We start from the raw sequence: 18,938 nt of genomic DNA on the forward strand, positions 1-18,938 counted from the left end.
CCTGAGAGAAGGGATAGCGATACGGGAACCGGAACGGTGCTTGGATGTGGGAATGGCTTGAAAGCTTTGTAGGCTTGGAGGTTTGAATATCCGAAGCCTGGCTACAGACGAGACAAGCCCAAAGGGTTAAGAACTCTTGTGATGAGGGACGTTGAAAGGATATGGGACGAAGATGATATGTCAACAACCCCTGCAAGCGTACTACGCAGAAGTACAGCATGGACAAGAGCTTCCACGTCGATGTGAAGAGTAAAAAAATGTATTTGATTACTAAAGGTATCTTTAAAAGATTCATCACTGGCAAGCCTTCCCATCGTGTCGATGCACAGGGCCAGACCTCAAAGCGAAAGGGAAAAAAGAAAAATTATACTCATATTTCTTCAAGCAAGGCATTGTTACATGTTAAGAAAAAAGAAAAAAGAAAAAAGGACATCAGCCAAAAACGGTTCGACGGAAGCACGAACGGGGGGCCGCCGAGCTTTCGAGATGGAAAAAAAGGGCAATTTTTGTCTTCTTGAGTAAATAGATATCCACAGTTGAAAGCAGCACGTGCGCTCTCTGCTAGAGATCGACGCCTGAGAAGATACTTTGACAATGTCTCCGAAGTCAACCGCCAGCGAAGCTGGGGACATCCACCGCCGTTTACCCAACCCCGTTCAACCTCCTCGCCTCAAAAGCCCAGAGAGAATGCTCCAATAGCACGCCCAACGTCCTGATGTTGCAAACATGACGACAGGGGGTATCAATGGAACAGATCGTGGGTATCGTCAACGAAAAGAAATCTACGCGAAGAGAACGGCAGCAATGGCAGCGAGACCAGCGACGGCGAAGGAGCCACCGAAGGTGCTGGCAGCACCCTCAAATGGTGGGGAAGTACTAAAGAAAAATGGGGTTAGAAACTGAATGACTAGCAACGATCCTTCTTTTTTTTTTGGAGTGAATATCATGACGTACGTGGTGCCCTTTGGTGGTGGGGGAACGCCAGAGCCGCTTGGGGCAGAGGGAACACCGCCGGTTGGTTGCCAAGTTGGCTGAGATGGGACGCCACCGGTTGGCACGCCACCAGTTGGAACGACCGGAGGCTGGAGGGTGACGACAGAGGTGGTCGTAGTTGGGATGCAAGTGGTGTAGGTGACAATGGAGGTGCTTGGGCCTGGGTTGCCGCCGGTTGGGTATGGGGGGTTCTCAGTTGGGACGGTTGGGCTGTCGTCGCTGCCGGTTGGAACGAGAGTCTCAGTGCGAGTGGACTCAGCTGGGCAGTCGGTGACCTCAGGGCCGCAGTCGGTCACGGTGATGTAGCGAGTAGAGTACTCGGTTGGGGCGGGCTCTTGAGGAATGCCAGTGCCGGTGGGAACAGGGTTGTTTCCGGGGCAGTCAGTGACCTCAGGACCGCAGTCGGTGACGATGACCTCGCGCGTGGAATAGACGGTCTGCTCGTAACCGGGGAGGGCAAGGGCAGCGCCTGCGAAGAGAGCGACGGAAGCAGCAGTGAAACGCATTGTGACTGATTAAAAGTATCAAACTTTCAACTGGAGAAAATGGCGAAAAAAGGTGTAGAAGGGTGGATTATCGCGATTTGCGCGGTAAATAAAAAAGAGAGTGATATTAGTTGGATAAAAGAGTGTCGGCGACCGAAGTCGAAAAAAAAAGCTGCAAGCGATATGCTTGAGGGATAAAAAAAGATCAGTGTGGATGAGGAAGAAACGGAACAAAAAGAAAGGAAACACGAAACACCAGGGGACGACCGCCAACTTTTGTAGCAACCGGGAGATTACGCTGGAGATCATGCCCCTGACCCAACAAAGCGCGCAACTTGGACAACGAGGAGTGCCTTAGGCATGAGTTTAGGGGGTACCCCCATGGCCCCAGCACTAGTGCAGATGGACGGCTGGAAATCAAGGCGACTGTTTTGCTGTCGCGGGCGCCACGAAGCCTGAAAGTCCACCGGCCTTCGCCCATCCTTCAGGGGGCGTTCCTTGGCGGCACCCTCTCTGCCGCCCGTGATTCGCCGCTGGGGTGGCAGCCGGTGGGGCCCGCCCACAAGAAGTCGCACCGCTAATTCCCTCTGGTCGCCCATAGTTCATCGTCGCTTGGGCTTGCCCCTCGGCCTCCTCCAGCAGAGGTTGTGCTGGAAATGCGGTACTGTACACGATGCGATAGCCTATCATAATATGCTAAAGGATCTCATCTTGAATCCATCAACTCTTGTCTTTCTCTCTCATGGTAAAAAAAAAAAAAAAAAGGGAAAATGAAAACGAACAAACGCAACTTGGGCTCATCGAATCTATTTGTTACCTGACTGCTGAATCCCCCGAAATGCGTTCGGAAGAGCGACGCAACCCGCGTAAGCCGATGTTTCACGTTTGCCAGCGTTCTCGATGGACATGGCCATTAATTTAGGGTTGGAGTGTTCTGCAGGTACCCATCACCATCCCGTCTTCTAATTGGTGCGTGAGGGCACGGGTTCCTGGCTTTGACATTTATCCGTCAAGCCAATCAAGCCACGATTCTGTGCTGTCTTCCTCAGAATTGGCACAAAGCATGAGATAATATCTGCCACGCGACCGTGGACTCGCGCTTTGATTGATCACTGTTCCCTTGTGTGTTCATACCATGTTCATCTTAACCTCCATGTCCGTCAATATCCTTCCGACAAGAGCCTAGACGAAAGAAAGGATAGTTACACTGGAGACTGGGGGACGGCCGTGGAATAACAGGGTGGGTTTTCCTCTTAAATCCTCCGCCCACTCAAATTAACTATCATGGACGGGAGGGGCTTTGACGCCAGATTGCCCATCGGCGCGACAAGCATTGCTACCAGGAGCTTGTCGCTTCTCGACCACATCAATCCCGCCTTGCTCGAAAGTTGTGGATTCTAGACAAGGCCGGTTGAGTTGTCAACTTCGCAGTCGCCGAAGCGCCCCCAAATAGTGTAGGGAGCTTGCTGATAGGACTCCGAAAGACGGAGCACGGGAGTGTCCATCGCACGTACAGAGTACTCCGTATGTATCATAATTATTATGCCCTCCGTACTTTGTAACTGTGGAGAACATTTGCAGTTACTCCAGAGCCCAGAGAAAGTCGCTCAGCCATACATATCAACCCCGTACTTATGATCGATCCGTCCCCAAAATCCCTCTCAATTAACTCGCGGGCCCGTGCTTTAAAATTTTTTTTTGCAACTTTGAAGTGAAAGCTTTCTAGGGGCATTTGGATGTTGACGGGCGCCGTTGCAAGGACACAAACCCCTTTGGTAATGTCGTTACTGAGGAAGTTATTGGTCTTTGTCCTTTGAAAGAGCCCTGAATTATCCTACAAATGTAAACAAAGTCATCTCGAGGAATATCATGTATTCGAGAAAGGGCACGGAGAATCCGGGAGCCGTCGATCACTTTCATTCATGGTTCTTCATCAAAAGCAAACATGGCCACTTTCCCACCGCCGACTTGAAACATGCCAGTTTGCAAGGCCTTCCTGTCAATGAGCAATGCTTGGCAAAGCGGACGACGCGCGTTTCTTCGTGCCGCCCATTTCCCTGTGCTGTCTTAGCGCCGAATCCGGTGTGGATTGGGAATGGAGATGCGTCCCACATCGCCTGGCCTCCCAAGCCGAAAGGCGACTTGCCTCGCGGTCTCGTGCTCTATCTGGCCTGGCTCGATGGATGATAAAAAGGGGTTGGTGCCCCTTTTCGGCACTGTTTTGCTGCTCGAGAGGAATGGTTGTTATCTGGCGGCTGTTCTCACCGAATGTGTTCGGAGCCCGAGTCTTGACTCTCGAGGAAACGACCGTATGGACCGAAAGTGAGCACAGCGCTTCGACACACGCGATCTCCTGAATCCACTCAAGTTTGGAGCAACTGTCGATCGTTCTCCATGTCTGTAATGCGGCCGGTCCTCTTGAACTCCAGATTGGAGTCGAGGTAACAGAGCTGTGCCCATTGGCAGAGATTCGCCACACATCTTCGAAGCACCGATGCATCGACCTGTGGCGGCCGGATCGCTCGGAGACTTTGTTTAACATCCATGACGATGCATAACTAGTCGTAGCTCGTCGGCGACGAAAATTTCCAAGTAAAACGCAGACTGGTGGAAAACTTCGATGTGAAGTCTCCTCCGGACATACATAATGTCCCTCAGTCATTGATTGACTTATAATCTTGCAGATGGCTTCTGATGCGGACTCTATGAGCTGCACTTCCATTTCTGGAATAAAACTGGCAGCTGTTCCAAGCCTTTAATCAAGTTTCAGTGTTTCTGGTATTCGCTCCTAGCGAGGCATCGACGGTCCTAGAGCACCATGCCATGAGACCAACGCGTCATCAGTTCTCTCGCAGCAGACATTTTCCTTTGTCCTGCACTCGATCAAAAGCAAGCCTCTGGAACGCTGCATCGCCTATTTAATTTCTCTCAGACACTCTTCTAACCTCTCAAGCATAGGATGTGCTTCAGTTGTGGATGTTTTGTTGCTAAACATGGAGAATGATCGCTCGTCTCTATGCCACCCCCGAGATTCGTCATCTTACCATAACATCTTCAAAGACCCCAAAAACCAAATACAGTCAACTGCACAGATCATCCACGTACTTTCTCCTTGATTCATCCGGCCGTCGCTGGCATTTGTACGTAAAGAATGTCAAGAAAATTCCCTTCTCGACCCCCTGGTTCGCCCTCCCGGATCCAAGCGATTGATCATGCGTGCCGTCGTTCGCGGAACAAACTAGTCCTCCAATCTAAGGTGGATGAGGAGTTGAGAGGGATATGTGCAAGAAGGCATATTTGGACCTGCCGAGCAAACTATTCCGCTAACATCATCTTGGCCTGTATTTAGGGATACGCTCGAGCTTTCCGAGGCGCGTACGTCTGGAGTCATAGTATGAGATCATTGCTCCCAATTCCTCAACAAGCAGACGCCATCTGTCATTTATTGAAACTTGAGACGCAACTACAGTCTTTGCGTATTCCTCGACTGCTTATCCATTTCACCGGTCTTAACAGTCTTCCTAGAAACCCCGATTCCATGGTCGTTAGTACGACGTGTACTTCACCAGCGACTCCAAGATGATCCCGCAAACGATGAACTCAGGCGAATCCGACCATACTGATAACGAATGACGCAGGAATTTAAAGGAACAGCTGAAGGCTGGACAATTCTTGGGCCACTGCCAGCAAATTTCCAATTAAAAGAAGCGAAAATTCCTTCGAATTTGACCATCACATCCACCATATCGACATCTGCTGCGGGTAGAAAAACAGTGGCCGTTAGACCACCCACCGCAGCGATACCTTCAGCCCAGCTTATTACTCATCTGCAAAGCCCAAATCTTACGGTAAAAAAACGTTGCTGCAGCAATGCCCTTTGGTCACAGGTGTACATAAATGTCTTTGCAGAAGCTTCTGTCGGCAATTCTTCATCCGTAAAAAAACAGTCGGCAGCCACAACCTTGTACGCATCGGTTTCGTAAGCAAGCTTTCGTGCTTGCTCCTAGGGTATTACCCAAGGTGGTTGTAGATAATGGAAGAAAGTATAGGAGGATTCTTAGCTTAGAATTATTTAAGAGGATGCTATTTCCACTACAAGTCCGATCACCTGAATGCTCTCTATCTTCGAAAATTCGACAATGGCTTCGAAGAAAAATGCGGGCAATTGGTATTCGCAAACGAAAACGGTGAAGTGAAAAAAGCGAAGCACTGCGTACTAACACAATAATATCCCAACGCCGGAACCCCAGAGTGGAAAGTGGTCAACAGGTCATTTCACGTCATCTATCCATTTGGATGTTTTCTGTCATTAAAGAAGAAAAGGTGCGTAACGGCAGGAGACTCCGATTTCAATTGGCTGCCACTTCTTCCTCCTGTTCGCTCCACGGTTCTGGAGCGTAGTGTTTCAAGAATAGATCATTCTGGATCCAGAGGAGCTTGTTAAAGGCGCGGATGATCTTCGTCTTTGTGGGAAGGTCAACATCTTGCGCGCCCATGACAGCGTTGAGAACAATGTCTTCCACGAATCCCAGCAAGGCACTGCAGTGCATCAGCTCGACGCGAAGCTGAGGCCGCTTGGCACGGTGTTTGAAGCCAGGTTCTCCCGTGTGCATCAGGCCGACTTTGTCGAGGTAATCCCAGAACTTGCTATTGTCCGACCAATCTGTGTTGCTGACGAGCTTGACAAGGTAGAGCTTCAGGAAATCTTTGCGGTGGAGGATATTGGGGTGCGTGAGTGTGAGGTCTTCGACGCCAGTTGCCTCTGTGTCGTTCTGGTCCTGCTCGGGTTGGCGAGGCACAAAGGCTTTCGCAGTGACGTCGAATGAGATCAGGTTTGTGTAGATGATATCGAGGACCGCGGGCACGGCGGGGGCGATGATGGGTTTCGCAGCGTTCAGAGCAGCGCCGTCTTCATCGGTGAATTTGAGGAAAGCTTTGAGATAGGCGACGCGGCTGGACACATCTTTGAAGGAAGCCTCGTCGACGTGCTGGATCGGTGGCCGTTCAATGGATGTCATTGTAGCTGTTTCCTTGGCCGGCTCTGGTTGTGGTTGCTGTGGCTGTTGTCTGGAGAAAAAGGAAAACATTGAAAATAGCTGCAGAGGGATGATCGAGGTCTTAATACTAAAGTTATTAAGACTGGTAAAGTAGTTTGCTTGTTGATAATGCGATATTATTGAAAGGAATAAGAAACAAATCCTCTTCAAAGAGCCGGAGGAAAGATCTTATATACAATACTTCTGGCTGGGACTACGTCATCCGGGGAAGGCATTGGAGCCACTTCGAGCAACGTTCGTTCCTGGGGTTAGCCGTGTGACGGGTCTAGACAACATGCGAATCCACCGGCCTGGGGGTTCGAAAGACCATGCGATAGTGTGAATAAATTTCGAAGCAGAATTCGATCAAGAAAAGCTGTCGCTCCGCGGAGATTGAAACCAGACCGGAGCGGCATACTCCGTACCTTAAGCAAAATGCGTTTGGAATCTCAAGCCTTAGGGCAAAGCCCATTAAGCGGACAGACCCACGCGGAGACATAAATCGGATGTGGAGAGTAGCATGCCCGGATGCCGGGAATCATGTGTGCCAAAAAAAAAAAAAAAAAAAAAAAAAAAAAGGGCCTTCGTTGGCACCGCGGGTGGTTCCGCAGGCCAAGATTCGAAAGCTAGCAGGGCGGAAAATCGCCATTTTGACGAGACAAGCGCTTGGCTCCCGGAAAGAGGTGGGTTTGCTTTGCAAAGCGGGCCATATTATTGGCCCGGCTTAGGAAGCGATCGATGAGGGTTCGATAAGAGAGACCAGGGCCCCCAGGACGGGAGAGCGTGAAAGTTATTGCAACATCGTTTCGCCATCGAGGTTCGGTTCCCGGGAAGCCGCAACACACCTGCAGCTCTTATTACCATACAGCTCACCAAGCCAAGATGATTTTCATGCTGCGAGGAGCCGTGAAGGGCACAATGCTCAAGCGTGCGCACCTTGGCTGCTGCTTGGTGTGCAGCGTTGGCGGCGCGCGGACGTTGGACGATGGCGCGTTCGCTGAGTCATTGGGGACGATCCCGAATCCTCCCGCGCACCGTCGGAAGTTGCCGCGACCAACGCCTGGCTCGTCGCCTGATGAGTGCCAGCGAGAGTCCGAAAGCCGAGCAGAGAGCACCACCGTCAACCACGGTTGGCATCCGCCATCCGCGTCCCGTCCGGGCATGATGTCGTTTCTCGATCGAGTCTGTGGGGAGTGGAAGATTCCCTCCGGCTTCGGCGAGGCTCTTCTCTCGCTATTTCTTTTCCGTCCTCCGGGCTCCCATTTTTCTTCGCATCGTCCCCCCCAGAAGCCATCCTCAAAAATGGGACAGGATCTGGGGCCCTATGCGGTCCCTGCAAGGTCTTTTGATATCGACCCTCAAGCGTGGCCATATACGACTGGGAACGGCGGTTTGAGCGGCGGAATTTGCAAGGGATCTGAACCACAAACTCGGGAAAACTGGGGTTTCGGATGAAGTCTGCTCCCAAAGAGCCAAGTTATTTTGGGGGCGGAGGATGAACATTCTTGTCTGTCCCCAGACATTCTTGGCCCACTAAGAATCAGCGACCAAGTTTGCTTCTTGTCAGATGAGTTCACCATTCACCATTGAAATCCTGCCCCCCCAAAAGAATAAAGAAATAAAAAAAATTAAAAAAAGGTCCCGCACTCCTGGCTCCTCTTTCACAGGGAGTGCCTGGGTTCTCGTACCCTCGCATTAAAATGAGGAAATCATTTGGAAACCTGATCGGAGCCTCCCTGCTTCTCGCTATGCCGGAACCTCAGAGCCTTTCTATTAAGTAAGAAGAACGGATTCGACGCCGGGGGTTGTCATGTTGAAGTATGACAAAGAGTGTTACCGGTCGGCTATATTTATATCTGACGGAAGGTGACATTGTGATGCAACTAGGGAAGAAGAAGACGAAATTACCGACGGTTATCAAACGAGTGGTTGCGGTGAAACTCGGAGTTTGGCACATAAACGTGCGCAACAGGCTAGCTGGCAAACAAGCTAAACAAACACGTCCTTGTTGCGAGCAAGCATTCGCTTTAACCATGCTGCGCAAAAGCTTATACATGGAATTCGGACTGCTGCCACGTGAGAGCCCTCCATCAAGAACGGCAAGGTGGAGGAGGATGGGTGTGTCGAGAAGGGAGGGAGGGAGGGGGGAAATGTCTCAATCGACCTGCTCGCCCGCAATCGCATGTATCTGTATGAGTAGGTGGCTTCAAGCACGGTGGATATGTGTATGCATGCTTGCGCAGACGAGGCATGCACGCTGAGAAAGACACGTTCCTTGAGCTATTCTTATCGCTGTTGGCGGCAGCTAAGAGGGCCGTCAGTGTGGGGGATGTTGTCAGGGTCCAAACAAACCCGATCATCGCCTCGCTATTTTGGCTTGGCTCCCGCTCTAGAAGCCCCGGGAGACACGGGCATTGGCTGAATCGAAGGGCCTGCGCGCCGTATTTACAGCCCGATTTGCATCGCTCAGACAGGCTTTTTTCTATGTTTAGCAGAGTTATGTTTTTCCTCTGCGTTTCAGAATTTTTTCTTTTTTCTTTTTTTTTTTTTTTTTTGGTGCATGTTCGTCAGAGATCTTGATAGATCATGAGTGGCCGTGAAATGAAACTTGAGCGGTTTGTTTACTGAAGTTTTTCTTTGTCTGCAAAAGACCCGGTAGGTTTTCAATGGCAAAATTTTTGTTTATTTTATTTTATCTATTTTATCTTCGAGTATTTTTACCCCTTTGGCCAGTTCGCAAATCGACTGGTCTGGAGAAATTATTATTAGTACAGTTCATGGACTCCCAGGTGTTGCAGATTAATGCTGGCTCCGGGGGGTTGGTGAAGGGTGCTCGAACAGGCAATTGGTCGGTCTTTGATGCAAATCGCGAGACGACACCAGCCCACCACCTCTCTCTTGTCTCTGCGCTCTCAGTGGGGGAGAGAGAGGGATTCCGAGCGCGGGTGGGTTCTTCCACGAACTGTCTGTAGAGATGGATCTTTTCTGGCCCCCAAAAGCCAGGCCACCAGTGTTTCTGTCTGCCTGCACCTCAGTGCCTCAGGGCGACGAAGAAAATACATCACTGCAGCCGTACTCCGTACTTCGGGCCATCTCCCCTCGACGGGCATGTATGTACACACATTAAAGACGGGCGGTCTCACCTGCAATTGCACCTGCTTCCAGGTCTATCGTCCCGAAGCACGAAAGCCCGCACTATTTATATACATATACATATATATATATCTCACAAAGCGTAGTCTAGTCCTGTCAACACTCGCTTCCTCCATCAACCCGCAGATTCAGGTATAACTAGGCTGGCCGGTTCCTCGTCCCACCGGATGACATCAGGCTTCCTCCTCCACGAGAGTTGCGTAGACTTTTTCTTTCCAGCACGACGTTGCAGTTGATCTTCCCGTGGTGCCTGTGGACAGCTTGTTCCGGGCCTCGGTGTCCTCGCGAATAACCACAAAAACATAACAAGAACTTCACGCAGGAAGATCGAGTGCCTACTTCTCACACACACACACACACACTATCTCTCTCTCTCTCTCTCTTCGACTCAGCCTTGTCATTGCTTGCTCGCGCCGGCGCTTCTCGAAACGCCAGCCTCACCGCTGGTCATTCGATCGAATCAGCCTCCGCTCGCGTCCCCCCGAAACAGGACCCACCGCAGAACCACCACATCGCCCTTCGTCTCGCCGGTGCGGAGGGCACTCAGCCAACTCTCGAGGCGCCCGTTTCCCTGACTCTCCATCCGCCTCCATTCCCTCCGCCATATCTACTAATACAGACACGCTTGCCACTCCTTTCTTCAACAGGCTATTAATACTCATTGCCATACTATCGGTGTCATCAGCGCGGATCCGCGTGGAAGTTATCGAACTGCAGAGTGGTACTTGGGTTCGACCACCGGCCCCCCCCCCCCTGTTCCAATCAGCTCCGTTCGATCTGGACACTAATTGTTGGGCGCCGTGCTTTCGACAGCGGGGAGAACTGCTCGACACCTTGATGGGCACCCATTGAGACATTGTATCACAGTCACATAGCATCTTCTACGTGTGTCCTTCGTTTGCTTGCAAGCGGTTGCTATCGTTTCTTATATTTTCGCCGTCTTTCCCTCTCTCCTCTTCCCCCCATCCGACCCTTTCCCATTTATTTGACACGCGCCGGGTCTTCGACTTTCCCTGCAACCTCCCTGGCCCCAGGCGGACAAGCAACCGGTTGAACCTAGCTGGATATTGCATTTGGGGTTTCAAACTTCCTGAGACAAACTCGCCCGTTCCTCTTGACATTCTTTTTTGTGCACGGACACCCAGTGAGTCTCGTGATGACATTGCTCTCCCGCTCGAACCTTTCAGGTCTCACGCTGATAACTCCCACAACTAACAGGTCCGTCAGCGATTCGATTGTCATAATGACTTCCCCCGCTCCTCTCCTAAAGATCCCCACGCCGGGTAACCGTAAACCACCGAAGCTCACAGTTGGAATCCCCCCTTCGCCCAACGCTCGACCCGTCAACCAGGTTGGCACTACCTCGCAGAATGACCCACAAGCACAGCATCTCCCTTCGCGCCAACTGCCACCGGAGTTGAGGATCGCAACCCCGATGGGCAGCAGGGGAATGATACAACAGGAAGACACCTCATATCACAATGGTCGGCCGATACCACAGCCATACAGTAATTCATCGAACGACCTCTCAGCCCACTCGAGATCGGGCAGCTTCACAATGCATGATGGCAAGAACAGTGGCCCTGCATCCGCTACGTCCTCGTCATTTTCAACCCTCTCTTTTGCCATGGGCATGAGGGATCCTCTCGGGGGCGCCGGGGATCCATCGTCCGCTATCAGCTCAGTGTACTCCGACCGTGGTGGCGGGCTACCTATGGAAAGAGAAAATAGTATGAATGGCGTTCTACCCGACCTGGATAAGTTGAGCCAAGAGTTGGGTAGGCCCTTGGACGTCGAGGACCTCGATGATGAGAAATGGGCCGCTGCAAGCGAACAAAGGAAAATCATTGAGCTTGACAGTCTTGGTGAAGGCGCTGGTGGAGCGGTTACTCGATGCATACTGAAAGGTGGAAAGACTGTTTTTGCTTTGAAGGTATATCTTTGAACACACTTCGTTTTTGGTTTTAAAAAGATTGTCTATTCTAACTCGATATGCAGGTCATTACGACCGACCCTAATCCTGACGTGAAGAAGCAAATATTCCGAGAACTGAATTTCAATAAAGACTGCGCTTCAGAGCATATCTGTCGGTACTACGGTGCGTTTATGGATAGATCGTCAAGTACGATTTCAATAGCGATGGAATTCTGTGAAGGCGGCAGCCTCGATAGCGTTTACAAGGAAGTCAAGAAACTTGGTGGCCGAACGGGGGAGAAAGTGCTTGGAAAAGTCGCGGAAGGTGTACTAAACGGTTTAACCTATTTGCATGGGCGCAAAATTATCCACAGAGGTATGGTCTTAACATCTTGATTTACCTTCCTGCAACAATGAAGATAGTTGTGCTAATGAGTCAACGTAGATATCAAACCCTCGAATATCCTGCTTTGTCGAACGGGTCAAGTCAAGCTCTGTGATTTCGGCGTCAGCGGCGAATTCGGAACCAAAGGCGACGCAAATACTTTCATTGGCACATCCTATTACATGGCTCCTGAGCGGATCACCGGTCAATCATATACTATAACTTCTGATGTTTGGTCTCTTGGAGTGACTCTTCTCGAGGTTGCCCAGCATCGGTTTCCTTTCCCGGCAGACGGAACTGTGATGCAGCCAAGAGCAGGCCTGATCGACCTCTTGACATATATTGTCAGGCAGCCCATTCCCAAGCTGAAAGATGAGCCAGAGAATGGGATATATTGGAGTGATAATTTTAAATACTTCATTGAGTGCTGGTAAGTTAGACTGTTTTATCACCTCTCGCCATTTCGAGCGCTAATACGACATTCAGCTTGGAGAAAGAACCCCCTCGGAGAGCAACGCCGTGGCGGATGTTGGAGCATCCGTGGATGCTTGAAATGAAAAATAAGAAGGTTAATATGGCGCATTTCCTGAAGCAGGTTTGGGATTGGAAAGAGTAGATTTTTTTTTTTTCTTTTTTTTTTTTAAAAAAAAAAAAAAAAAAAAAAGAACCGGCGAAGCCGTCAAGTCTGCTTTTCTTTGAACCCATGGTCTCTCATTCCCCTCCCCAGCCTCCATAAGAACATACATCTGCATGCCCTTTATACCTTGTTCTCTTTTCACATTTCCGCGTGAATTTATCACATCGTGTGCCTGCTGATGTCTGGACGTCGTTGGCCGTGCTTATTACTATGTTCACCTTTGTAACGCATGTTTTATTTCTTCCCAGCTTGCTCCTTTTTTCAAGTGGCATCTTTCTACTTCATCTTGTTTTTATCTCTCTCCCTTTTCTGTTCCCGCTTCGATGATTGCTTCTGCAAAAATATGGAGTTCTCTAGGATATGTTTCTTTTCATTTTTCCTTTTGGTTTTAGCAGCTTGAGTACTCGATAATGTGGCGGAATAATGACTCTGTTTTATCTGATTGTGTCATTGTGATGCATTATTGGAAGTCCCCTATTCTCCTGGCCCTTTTTTTTTTTTTTTTTTTTTTTTTTGGGTTCATGCCTCTGCGGAGTGCTCTGATCCTTTCTCTAGTTTTACCTCTTTTCTCGTGAGCATCCTTGGCCTTTCTACTTTATTAAGGGATATAAGGGATATACATATGATATATGAATGAGAGTCAGAAAAAAAGGAAAAAAGGAAACAAAAAAAAAAAAAAAAAAAAAAATTTATCAAAGGAATAGCATACAGATATCTGTTAGCTAGAAGCTCAAAGCCGTCAGAAACAAATGTTTGGGGAATACTACCGTTAGATCTCTCGTTATAGCAACAACCATCATATACATATGCAAATATTGGGCATACCTAAAATTTATTGAGCAGAATGCGAATCCATGCTTTCCCGAACGCCCTTCCCCGATATCCACACTTTGACATGTTCCAATAGGCATATCTCATTAGTCCCAGCTAACTTACAAGAAGGGAGGGGGAAAAAAAAAAGAGGGGGAAAGAAATAGATCACTTCGTGTTCTGATTGACCGGCTGCGCGCCCAACACCCATCCCAACCCGCTGACAAGTCCACCAGTAACCATGTTACTAACAACATCTCTCTTCCTAACCCTCCCCGAGCCCTCACCAGCTTCTGAAGGCGTTTCAGATCCGTCATAGAATCCTGCCGCAGCCATCTCGCTTCCAGAAGAAATATCAATACTCTGCCGAGGCCGACTGGACGTCACACTCCCCGGTCTGGACGAAGGGGCCGCAGTGGTAAGGGGGAACGCGTTCTTGCTGATGGCCCTGGCCGCGCCGCGCGCGACGTCAAACAGGCCCATGGGTGCTTCTTCATAGTCCCTCCTACTCCGATGCGAGGCGCGCAGACGTTTGGCGCGCTCGCGCTGGGTGTCTATGGCGTCGAGTTCGGCATCTGAAGGGCCGAAGCCACCTGGCACGGAGGACATGCTTGTTGTGTCGCCGTGGGTGTCCCAGTCTTCTGCCTCTTCTTGCTCCTGGGTTTGAAGGATGTTCATTTCTTCGTCGCAGCGGCGCCAGACGGCGAGGATCTCGGGGAGGTTGTCCGGAGATGGGGAGAGGATGAGGGCGAGAGAGAGGAGTTCCATTTGTTGAGAGAGGCGGGAAATTCGGGATTGGAGAGAGCAGTTTTCGGCTTCGGGTGCTGTTGAGCGGTGCCGCCCTGCGTTATATGCTGCGCGCCAGGAGATATTGTCTTCCACGACGGGGCTGGTGTCCATCGACCCTAGAAGTTTAGTACCGTGGGCTAGTCGCGTCGTTGTATATGAATAAGCCGTGTCGAAATCATTTGCGCTCAAAGCGGACGATATTGCTAGGGAAGTGATACGGTGAGCCGAGATTAGCTGAATTTGTTCTTGAGAGAGCGCTGATAAATCTGTATCGGGAAGATCGTCATCCTGAATGCCATGTGGAAGGCCAGCGGCGATGAGGTCGCGACCGATTTTCAAAATATTATCCAGTTCGGTATAGGCCTTTGCATTTTGTTCTAACACCCGCTCAATCAACGACAGCGGGTCTTGATGCATTCGAATGCTAACGGGTTGAAAAGGAACACCGTGCTGTAGTGTAAGAGAATAGAAGGACAGCGAGTGTGTCGCTGAGATCAGAGACCTTATCTGCTGGAATGCTACAGAATGCGGAAAATGAGGGGCAAATGAATCAAGACTATCAGAAGTTATTAGCATTTTCAAGTGCCTAGAGGAATAGCTAATATAGTACTCACATCTCGGTTGCCCGTTTCATTCCACCCCTTGTTTTGTTTCCATTCGACGCATTGTCATAAGATACGAAGATTGTTTCAGCCACAGCAGCTTCCACGTCGTCACGAGATAAAGGAGATGATAGAGAAGTGTAGACGGATAAACCTAGAGCACATTCTATGCCATGTAAGCGGCGAACAAGAAGAGCTCCTTATGATTGGCTTGTAGTAAAACTTACGTTTTGCCATGAGCATTGCATTCAGTATTTCTTTCTCAAAGAGAGCAAGGGGTATCCGCCAAAATAAGCCCGCGTGTGACTCGCAGGCCGCGCTGCAGGGCATGGAAGTCTGCTCGCTTCCCCAACCTTTTAGCCAGAGCAGCTGCTTTCTAGCCTGATCCCAATCACGCGATTGTTTGGAATCTCGTTTTAGAATTCCGAGAACTTCACGCAGTTCAAAAAGTTGGGATTCTTCATCGCCAAGAAGACATGTTTCGGCCGCATGCCTAGGGGTCATAGAGTGGCCAAAGCAATTTAACATGCGGATGGAAACTAATATGGCATCTAGAAACGCAATTGACTCTCGCGTGGGATAGGTAAGAGGGTTCGACGGTTGCAGCAGGGCATTATGAAGGAAATTCCGGCGGCAAATGTTAGAAGGTATTATATGAGAAGGAGGAGGAGGAGGAGGAGGAGGAGGAAGGATTTCATCGCTTTGTATTTGCAGTGCAGAATGGCCTTCGATCTCAAGAAGGCCCGTAATTCTTGACAGAATACAACAGGCGCCCTCCAAAGTGTCTTTATTGCATTCTGAAATGGTGTATATAGCTGCGATAGCGGCTTGCCCGTAACTTGAAATCAATTCCCCTCCTATATCCTCCGATATTGTCGATTTTGGGTCATCATAGCCACCCAAGTCCACATCTCCAGGACCAGCCCATCGTATTACTGTCTCGACAGCTAAAGCAAAGTCTCGAATTCCGGTAGAAAGCAACCACTCATTAACGTCCTGCCAACCCATATACTCGAAATCGTCCTGAGAGGCTTGGGGCTTCGTTTTTGGGGCCAGCTGAGCATTCCCATTCACATTGTGACCTTTTAATTTCCCATGTCCGTAGATCCAGGGCCCAATCAGACCTCGCAAGTCCCGATCTACATTGCCTCCATTTTCACGTCGTTCGGCGTTGGATAGGAGTGTATTGACCGCGCTTTTGCAGTCTAGGGACTCGAGAAGTTCGAGGGACAGCGCGCTCCCTCTGTCCGGATGGTATTCGTAGTTGAATCGAACTAAGGGCAGTATCGTAGAAATGAGCCAATTGCGAAGGAAGTCAGACGTTTCAACGAACGGTCGAATAAGGTCAACGATGAAAGTCTGCACACCACACTCGTTGTCTATTCTGTATGCACGATGGATAAGGAATTGGGTCAGAGGCGTGTCCAGAAGGTCATTAGGATACCCGGGGTACTGGAGAGGGAGAAGTCGTAGCTTTCGAACTTGTTTTCTGGCCTCGGAACAGGATAGCTCTGCAATGGCGGAGGTATCGATGTCCAACTCCGTGGGCACAGTCGACGGGTCGAGGGTGAGGCGATTGATAACGGAGGTATAGCGGCTAGGCTCAAGACTTTCTGGGAGAAAGGTCAAGATAATGCGGAGAAGAACGTCTGGTGAAGGTGGATGGCGGAAGTGGTAGAGGAGACCGGGAAGCTGTGAAATATCGCCAATCGAGCAGAGCTGGACGACGAGCAGGACCAGATGGGCGTCAGATAAGCCTAATAAGACCGTCATATTTTGGGCTTTCTCATGATCTATGGACAAGTGTGTCTGGTTGACAGAAGGTGGTTTGTTGATGTGGCACTTGGAGACCGAGAACCTTACAGCTCACCGGGGCTTGTCGCTCCTCCGTACAGAACACCGGTTTTGCCTGTCGGCCAGAGTCCGGCCTTTGGAAGTCATGACAACTAGTTTGAATCTAATCTGGGTGATACTAACTACTTCCGCAGGGGATTTAGGTCCTTAGTTGCGTGCCTGTCATCTTCCTGAAGTATTATTCTCTGTCTTCTCCTCGAGGTTGGCAGATAATCGCCAAAGGTTGGTTTTAGGGGGCAAGTGTTTACTCCGTACTATGGGAGTGTGACGTTTATCCATACTGAACTAGCAGTCATTTGCTCAGCATTTATTTCTGTGCATACACACTCCGTACATGCTTCGGATGGAATTATGTACAAAGTTGCGCTGGAATCACGAGAAACCAGCATTACAAAAGATGACAAGGCAAAAAAGCAAAAAAAGCACACTTCTGGACGCTGCCGGAATCGAACCGGCGACCCTATCTATGCGAAAGATATGTTATACCACTAAACCAAGCGCCCTGCCGACTTCCGACTGCTACTATCTCGTCTAACCTGGAATTTTGAGAGAGTCCCATCTCCGTGGGCCAATCAATCTCCGCCATTTTCAGATCACCCATCATCGTTATCGCCAGAAACACCACCCTTCACCAGTCCGTCAGTTCAAAAGCTTGTATCAGTCAATTGAAACCAGGACGCAATGGCTTCGGGATACGGTACCTCTGGTGGTATGGATGGAATTCCCTTCTTCTCTTCACTCTCTTTCAATGAGACATACCGACTGCCAATTTCAATCTTGCCCGTGATGCTAACTCCGCCGTTTTCAATCCAGGCCCGTCGCGGTGCTTTCCCTTCTGGCAGAAGCTTCTCGCCTGCTACGTCGTCAACTCGGGAGAAGGAGAAAATGGAAAGTTGAAGTGCGTGCCGGTAATGGAGGACTACTACGAGTGCCTACACCACAAAAAGGAGGTGCGTCAAGGACACCCAACACCGGACTCCGGACTCTGGAGAGAGTTGATCAGAGTTTGAGAGCTAAATGCGTCGTCGGGGGATTTAGGCTGCCAGAACGAGAGCGCTACAGAATGCCTACCGCAAGGCCCTTGCCGCCCACCCGCGAGAAAACGTCCCGAGAGCAGAGCAGATCAGTTCCCTGGGCTTGTTGGGCAAAGAGGAAGATACAAAGTTGGTTTTAGAATCGCGGTAACGGAGTTTTATCTTTTCGATTATGTGAAATAGAAGGAGTCGATTTCCACCTATTGCATTTCTCTTTTCTCTGTGTATATCACCTCGACCTTCGCTCTCTTTTTCCCCGCTTTTAACGATTTCAATGGAGAGATTCTGGACATTATGATCGATGCAGGAAATTTCGCTTGGCCATAGCGCCGTGTGCATATACAGGGCCTAGCACTTGTCTGCTATAAAAAATTTTTTTAAAAAAAAAAAAAAAATCAGCTGGCTTTTTTGGATATCTTCTACCGCCTTGGGTCCATTTTCACCGCTGCCACCAACGAAGTGAGCTTTGGCATCGTCCCTGTATTTATTCTCATCACCAATGTGTCGGAGTGCTCTTGTAGGAGGGGCCTTTTAAAGGCCAGTTTCGAGTATCAAGCTCTCCACCACACAGTCCCCAAGCAGAAGTTGGACGACCGCGGAAAACCGTGTAATTCCTTCAGCCGGCATCGTCTTCCCGTACCACACACATGACTACGGAGTACATATCATTGAAACAAGGGAATGATCCGGTAGCGACAGTCCCGTACAGGTATGTATGACTTCATAATGCGTAAGCCGGTATGTTACTTATCACCGTCCAACCATGTACTGTATGTCTCTGGGCACGGGGTGTTTCGTGGCTGAACACTGTGGCATTCAGGACATCCACAAATGCTACTTAAATACACACAATCTTGGTGACCCGAAACATTTTTCTATTGTTTTTGACAATCTGATATTTTTTGAAAGGCAAGCGTCTTCTATCAGACGCTCGGCTAGGCACATTTGGTAAAACAAGCACCTAGTTTGTTTGTGAATTGTGCTTGGGTAGTTAGGGACCTCAAACATCTAGTAACAAGTTTCGAGTCATCCTAAAACCGAAGTCCAGAGCAGCTCCCAACTGACTGTCGGTGGCCTTGCACCTTACCTCCATTGAGAGGGGCGGTTCGAGCAGTCAGCAGCCAGCAGCTTGCAGCCAGCGTTCCAGGGTCACCCGAGATATATTGACGCACGGTTGGTGAGTACGCTGCCAAGCGGTCAGCCACCAACAGGAAGGCGGCTTTGGGCTGGGGCAACTGTCACGTGT

General features: G+C 49.7%; 7 protein-coding genes and 1 non-coding gene across 8 annotated transcripts; 4 read left to right on the top strand and 4 right to left on the bottom strand.

Annotated features, from left to right (window-relative positions):
• Nucleotides 1-218: 218 nt before the first annotated feature.
• D8B26_003341 (uncharacterized protein) lies at nucleotides 219-518 on the top strand (the record flags this gene model as incomplete). Its single annotated transcript, XM_066124115.1, has 1 exon — nucleotides 219-518. The coding sequence occupies one exon, from the start codon at nucleotides 219-221 to the stop codon at nucleotides 516-518; it is 300 nt and encodes a 99-aa protein (XP_065980192.1).
• A 264-nt stretch (nucleotides 519-782) lies between these two features.
• On the bottom strand, nucleotides 783-1,499 carry D8B26_003342 (uncharacterized protein; the record flags this gene model as incomplete). The annotated part of the gene is made up of 2 exons (XM_003068397.2): nucleotides 783-876; nucleotides 955-1,499. The coding sequence occupies 2 exons, from the start codon at nucleotides 1,497-1,499 to the stop codon at nucleotides 783-785; spliced, it is 639 nt and encodes a 212-aa protein (XP_003068443.2).
• Nucleotides 1,500-5,526: 4,027 nt separating this feature from the next.
• D8B26_003343 (uncharacterized protein) lies at nucleotides 5,527-6,559 on the bottom strand. Its single transcript, XM_066124116.1, has one exon. The coding sequence runs from the start codon at nucleotides 6,494-6,496 to the stop codon at nucleotides 5,828-5,830; it is 669 nt and encodes a 222-aa protein (XP_065980193.1). The 5' UTR covers nucleotides 6,497-6,559; the 3' UTR covers nucleotides 5,527-5,827.
• Nucleotides 6,560-7,396: 837 nt separating this feature from the next.
• D8B26_003344 (uncharacterized protein) lies at nucleotides 7,397-9,188 on the top strand (the record flags this gene model as incomplete). Its single annotated transcript, XM_066124117.1, has 2 exons — nucleotides 7,397-8,332; nucleotides 8,402-9,188. One exon carries the CDS (start codon nucleotides 7,397-7,399, stop codon nucleotides 7,967-7,969), a length of 573 nt encoding a protein of 190 aa, XP_065980194.1. The 3' UTR covers nucleotides 7,970-8,332; nucleotides 8,402-9,188.
• A 1,722-nt stretch (nucleotides 9,189-10,910) lies between these two features.
• MKK1 (Protein kinase C signaling pathway involved MAPKK protein) lies at nucleotides 10,911-12,582 on the top strand (the record flags this gene model as incomplete). The annotated part of the gene is made up of 4 exons (XM_003068395.2): nucleotides 10,911-11,600; nucleotides 11,666-11,957; nucleotides 12,027-12,396; nucleotides 12,453-12,582. The coding sequence occupies 4 exons, from the start codon at nucleotides 10,911-10,913 to the stop codon at nucleotides 12,580-12,582; spliced, it is 1,482 nt and encodes a 493-aa protein (XP_003068441.2).
• A 692-nt stretch (nucleotides 12,583-13,274) lies between these two features.
• Nucleotides 13,275-16,584, bottom strand: D8B26_003346 (uncharacterized protein). The gene is made up of 3 exons (XM_066124118.1): nucleotides 15,032-16,584; nucleotides 14,817-14,970; nucleotides 13,275-14,758 (listed from the first exon to the last, which is right to left on the bottom strand). Exons 1-3 carry the CDS (start codon nucleotides 16,575-16,577, stop codon nucleotides 13,582-13,584), a joined length of 2,877 nt encoding a protein of 958 aa, XP_065980195.1. The 5' UTR covers nucleotides 16,578-16,584; the 3' UTR covers nucleotides 13,275-13,581.
• A 505-nt stretch (nucleotides 16,585-17,089) lies between these two features.
• Nucleotides 17,090-17,161, bottom strand: D8B26_003347. The gene has a single exon. It is a non-coding gene; the product is annotated as a tRNA-Ala (tRNA).
• A 178-nt stretch (nucleotides 17,162-17,339) lies between these two features.
• Nucleotides 17,340-17,843, top strand: D8B26_003348 (uncharacterized protein; the record flags this gene model as incomplete). Its single annotated transcript, XM_003068393.2, has 3 exons — nucleotides 17,340-17,367; nucleotides 17,472-17,608; nucleotides 17,697-17,843. The coding sequence occupies 3 exons, from the start codon at nucleotides 17,340-17,342 to the stop codon at nucleotides 17,841-17,843; spliced, it is 312 nt and encodes a 103-aa protein (XP_003068439.2).
• Between the last annotated feature and the right edge of the window lie 1,095 nt (nucleotides 17,844-18,938).

The sequence above is a fragment of the Coccidioides posadasii genome, chromosome 2 (assembly GCF_018416015.2).
Source record: "Coccidioides posadasii str. Silveira chromosome 2, complete sequence".
NCBI lineage: Eukaryota > Fungi > Ascomycota > Eurotiomycetes > Onygenales > Onygenaceae > Coccidioides > Coccidioides posadasii.

Excerpts from the sequence above, each read along its gene's own strand:
- D8B26_003343 (XM_066124116.1), bottom strand. The coding sequence starts at position 6,496 with ATGACATCCATTGAACGGCCACCGATCCAGCACGTCGACGAGGCTTCC.
- D8B26_003346 (XM_066124118.1), bottom strand. The coding sequence starts at position 16,577 with ATGACGGTCTTATTAGGCTTATCTGACGCCCATCTGGTCCTGCTCGTC. Across the intron at positions 14,971-15,031 it reads TGCAATGCTCATGGCAAAAC|AATGTGCTCTAGGTTTATCC; the intron begins GTAAGTTTTACT and ends TACATGGCATAG. Across the intron at positions 14,759-14,816 it reads ATGAAACGGGCAACCGAGAT|TCTTGATTCATTTGCCCCTC; the intron begins GTGAGTACTATA and ends AACTTCTGATAG.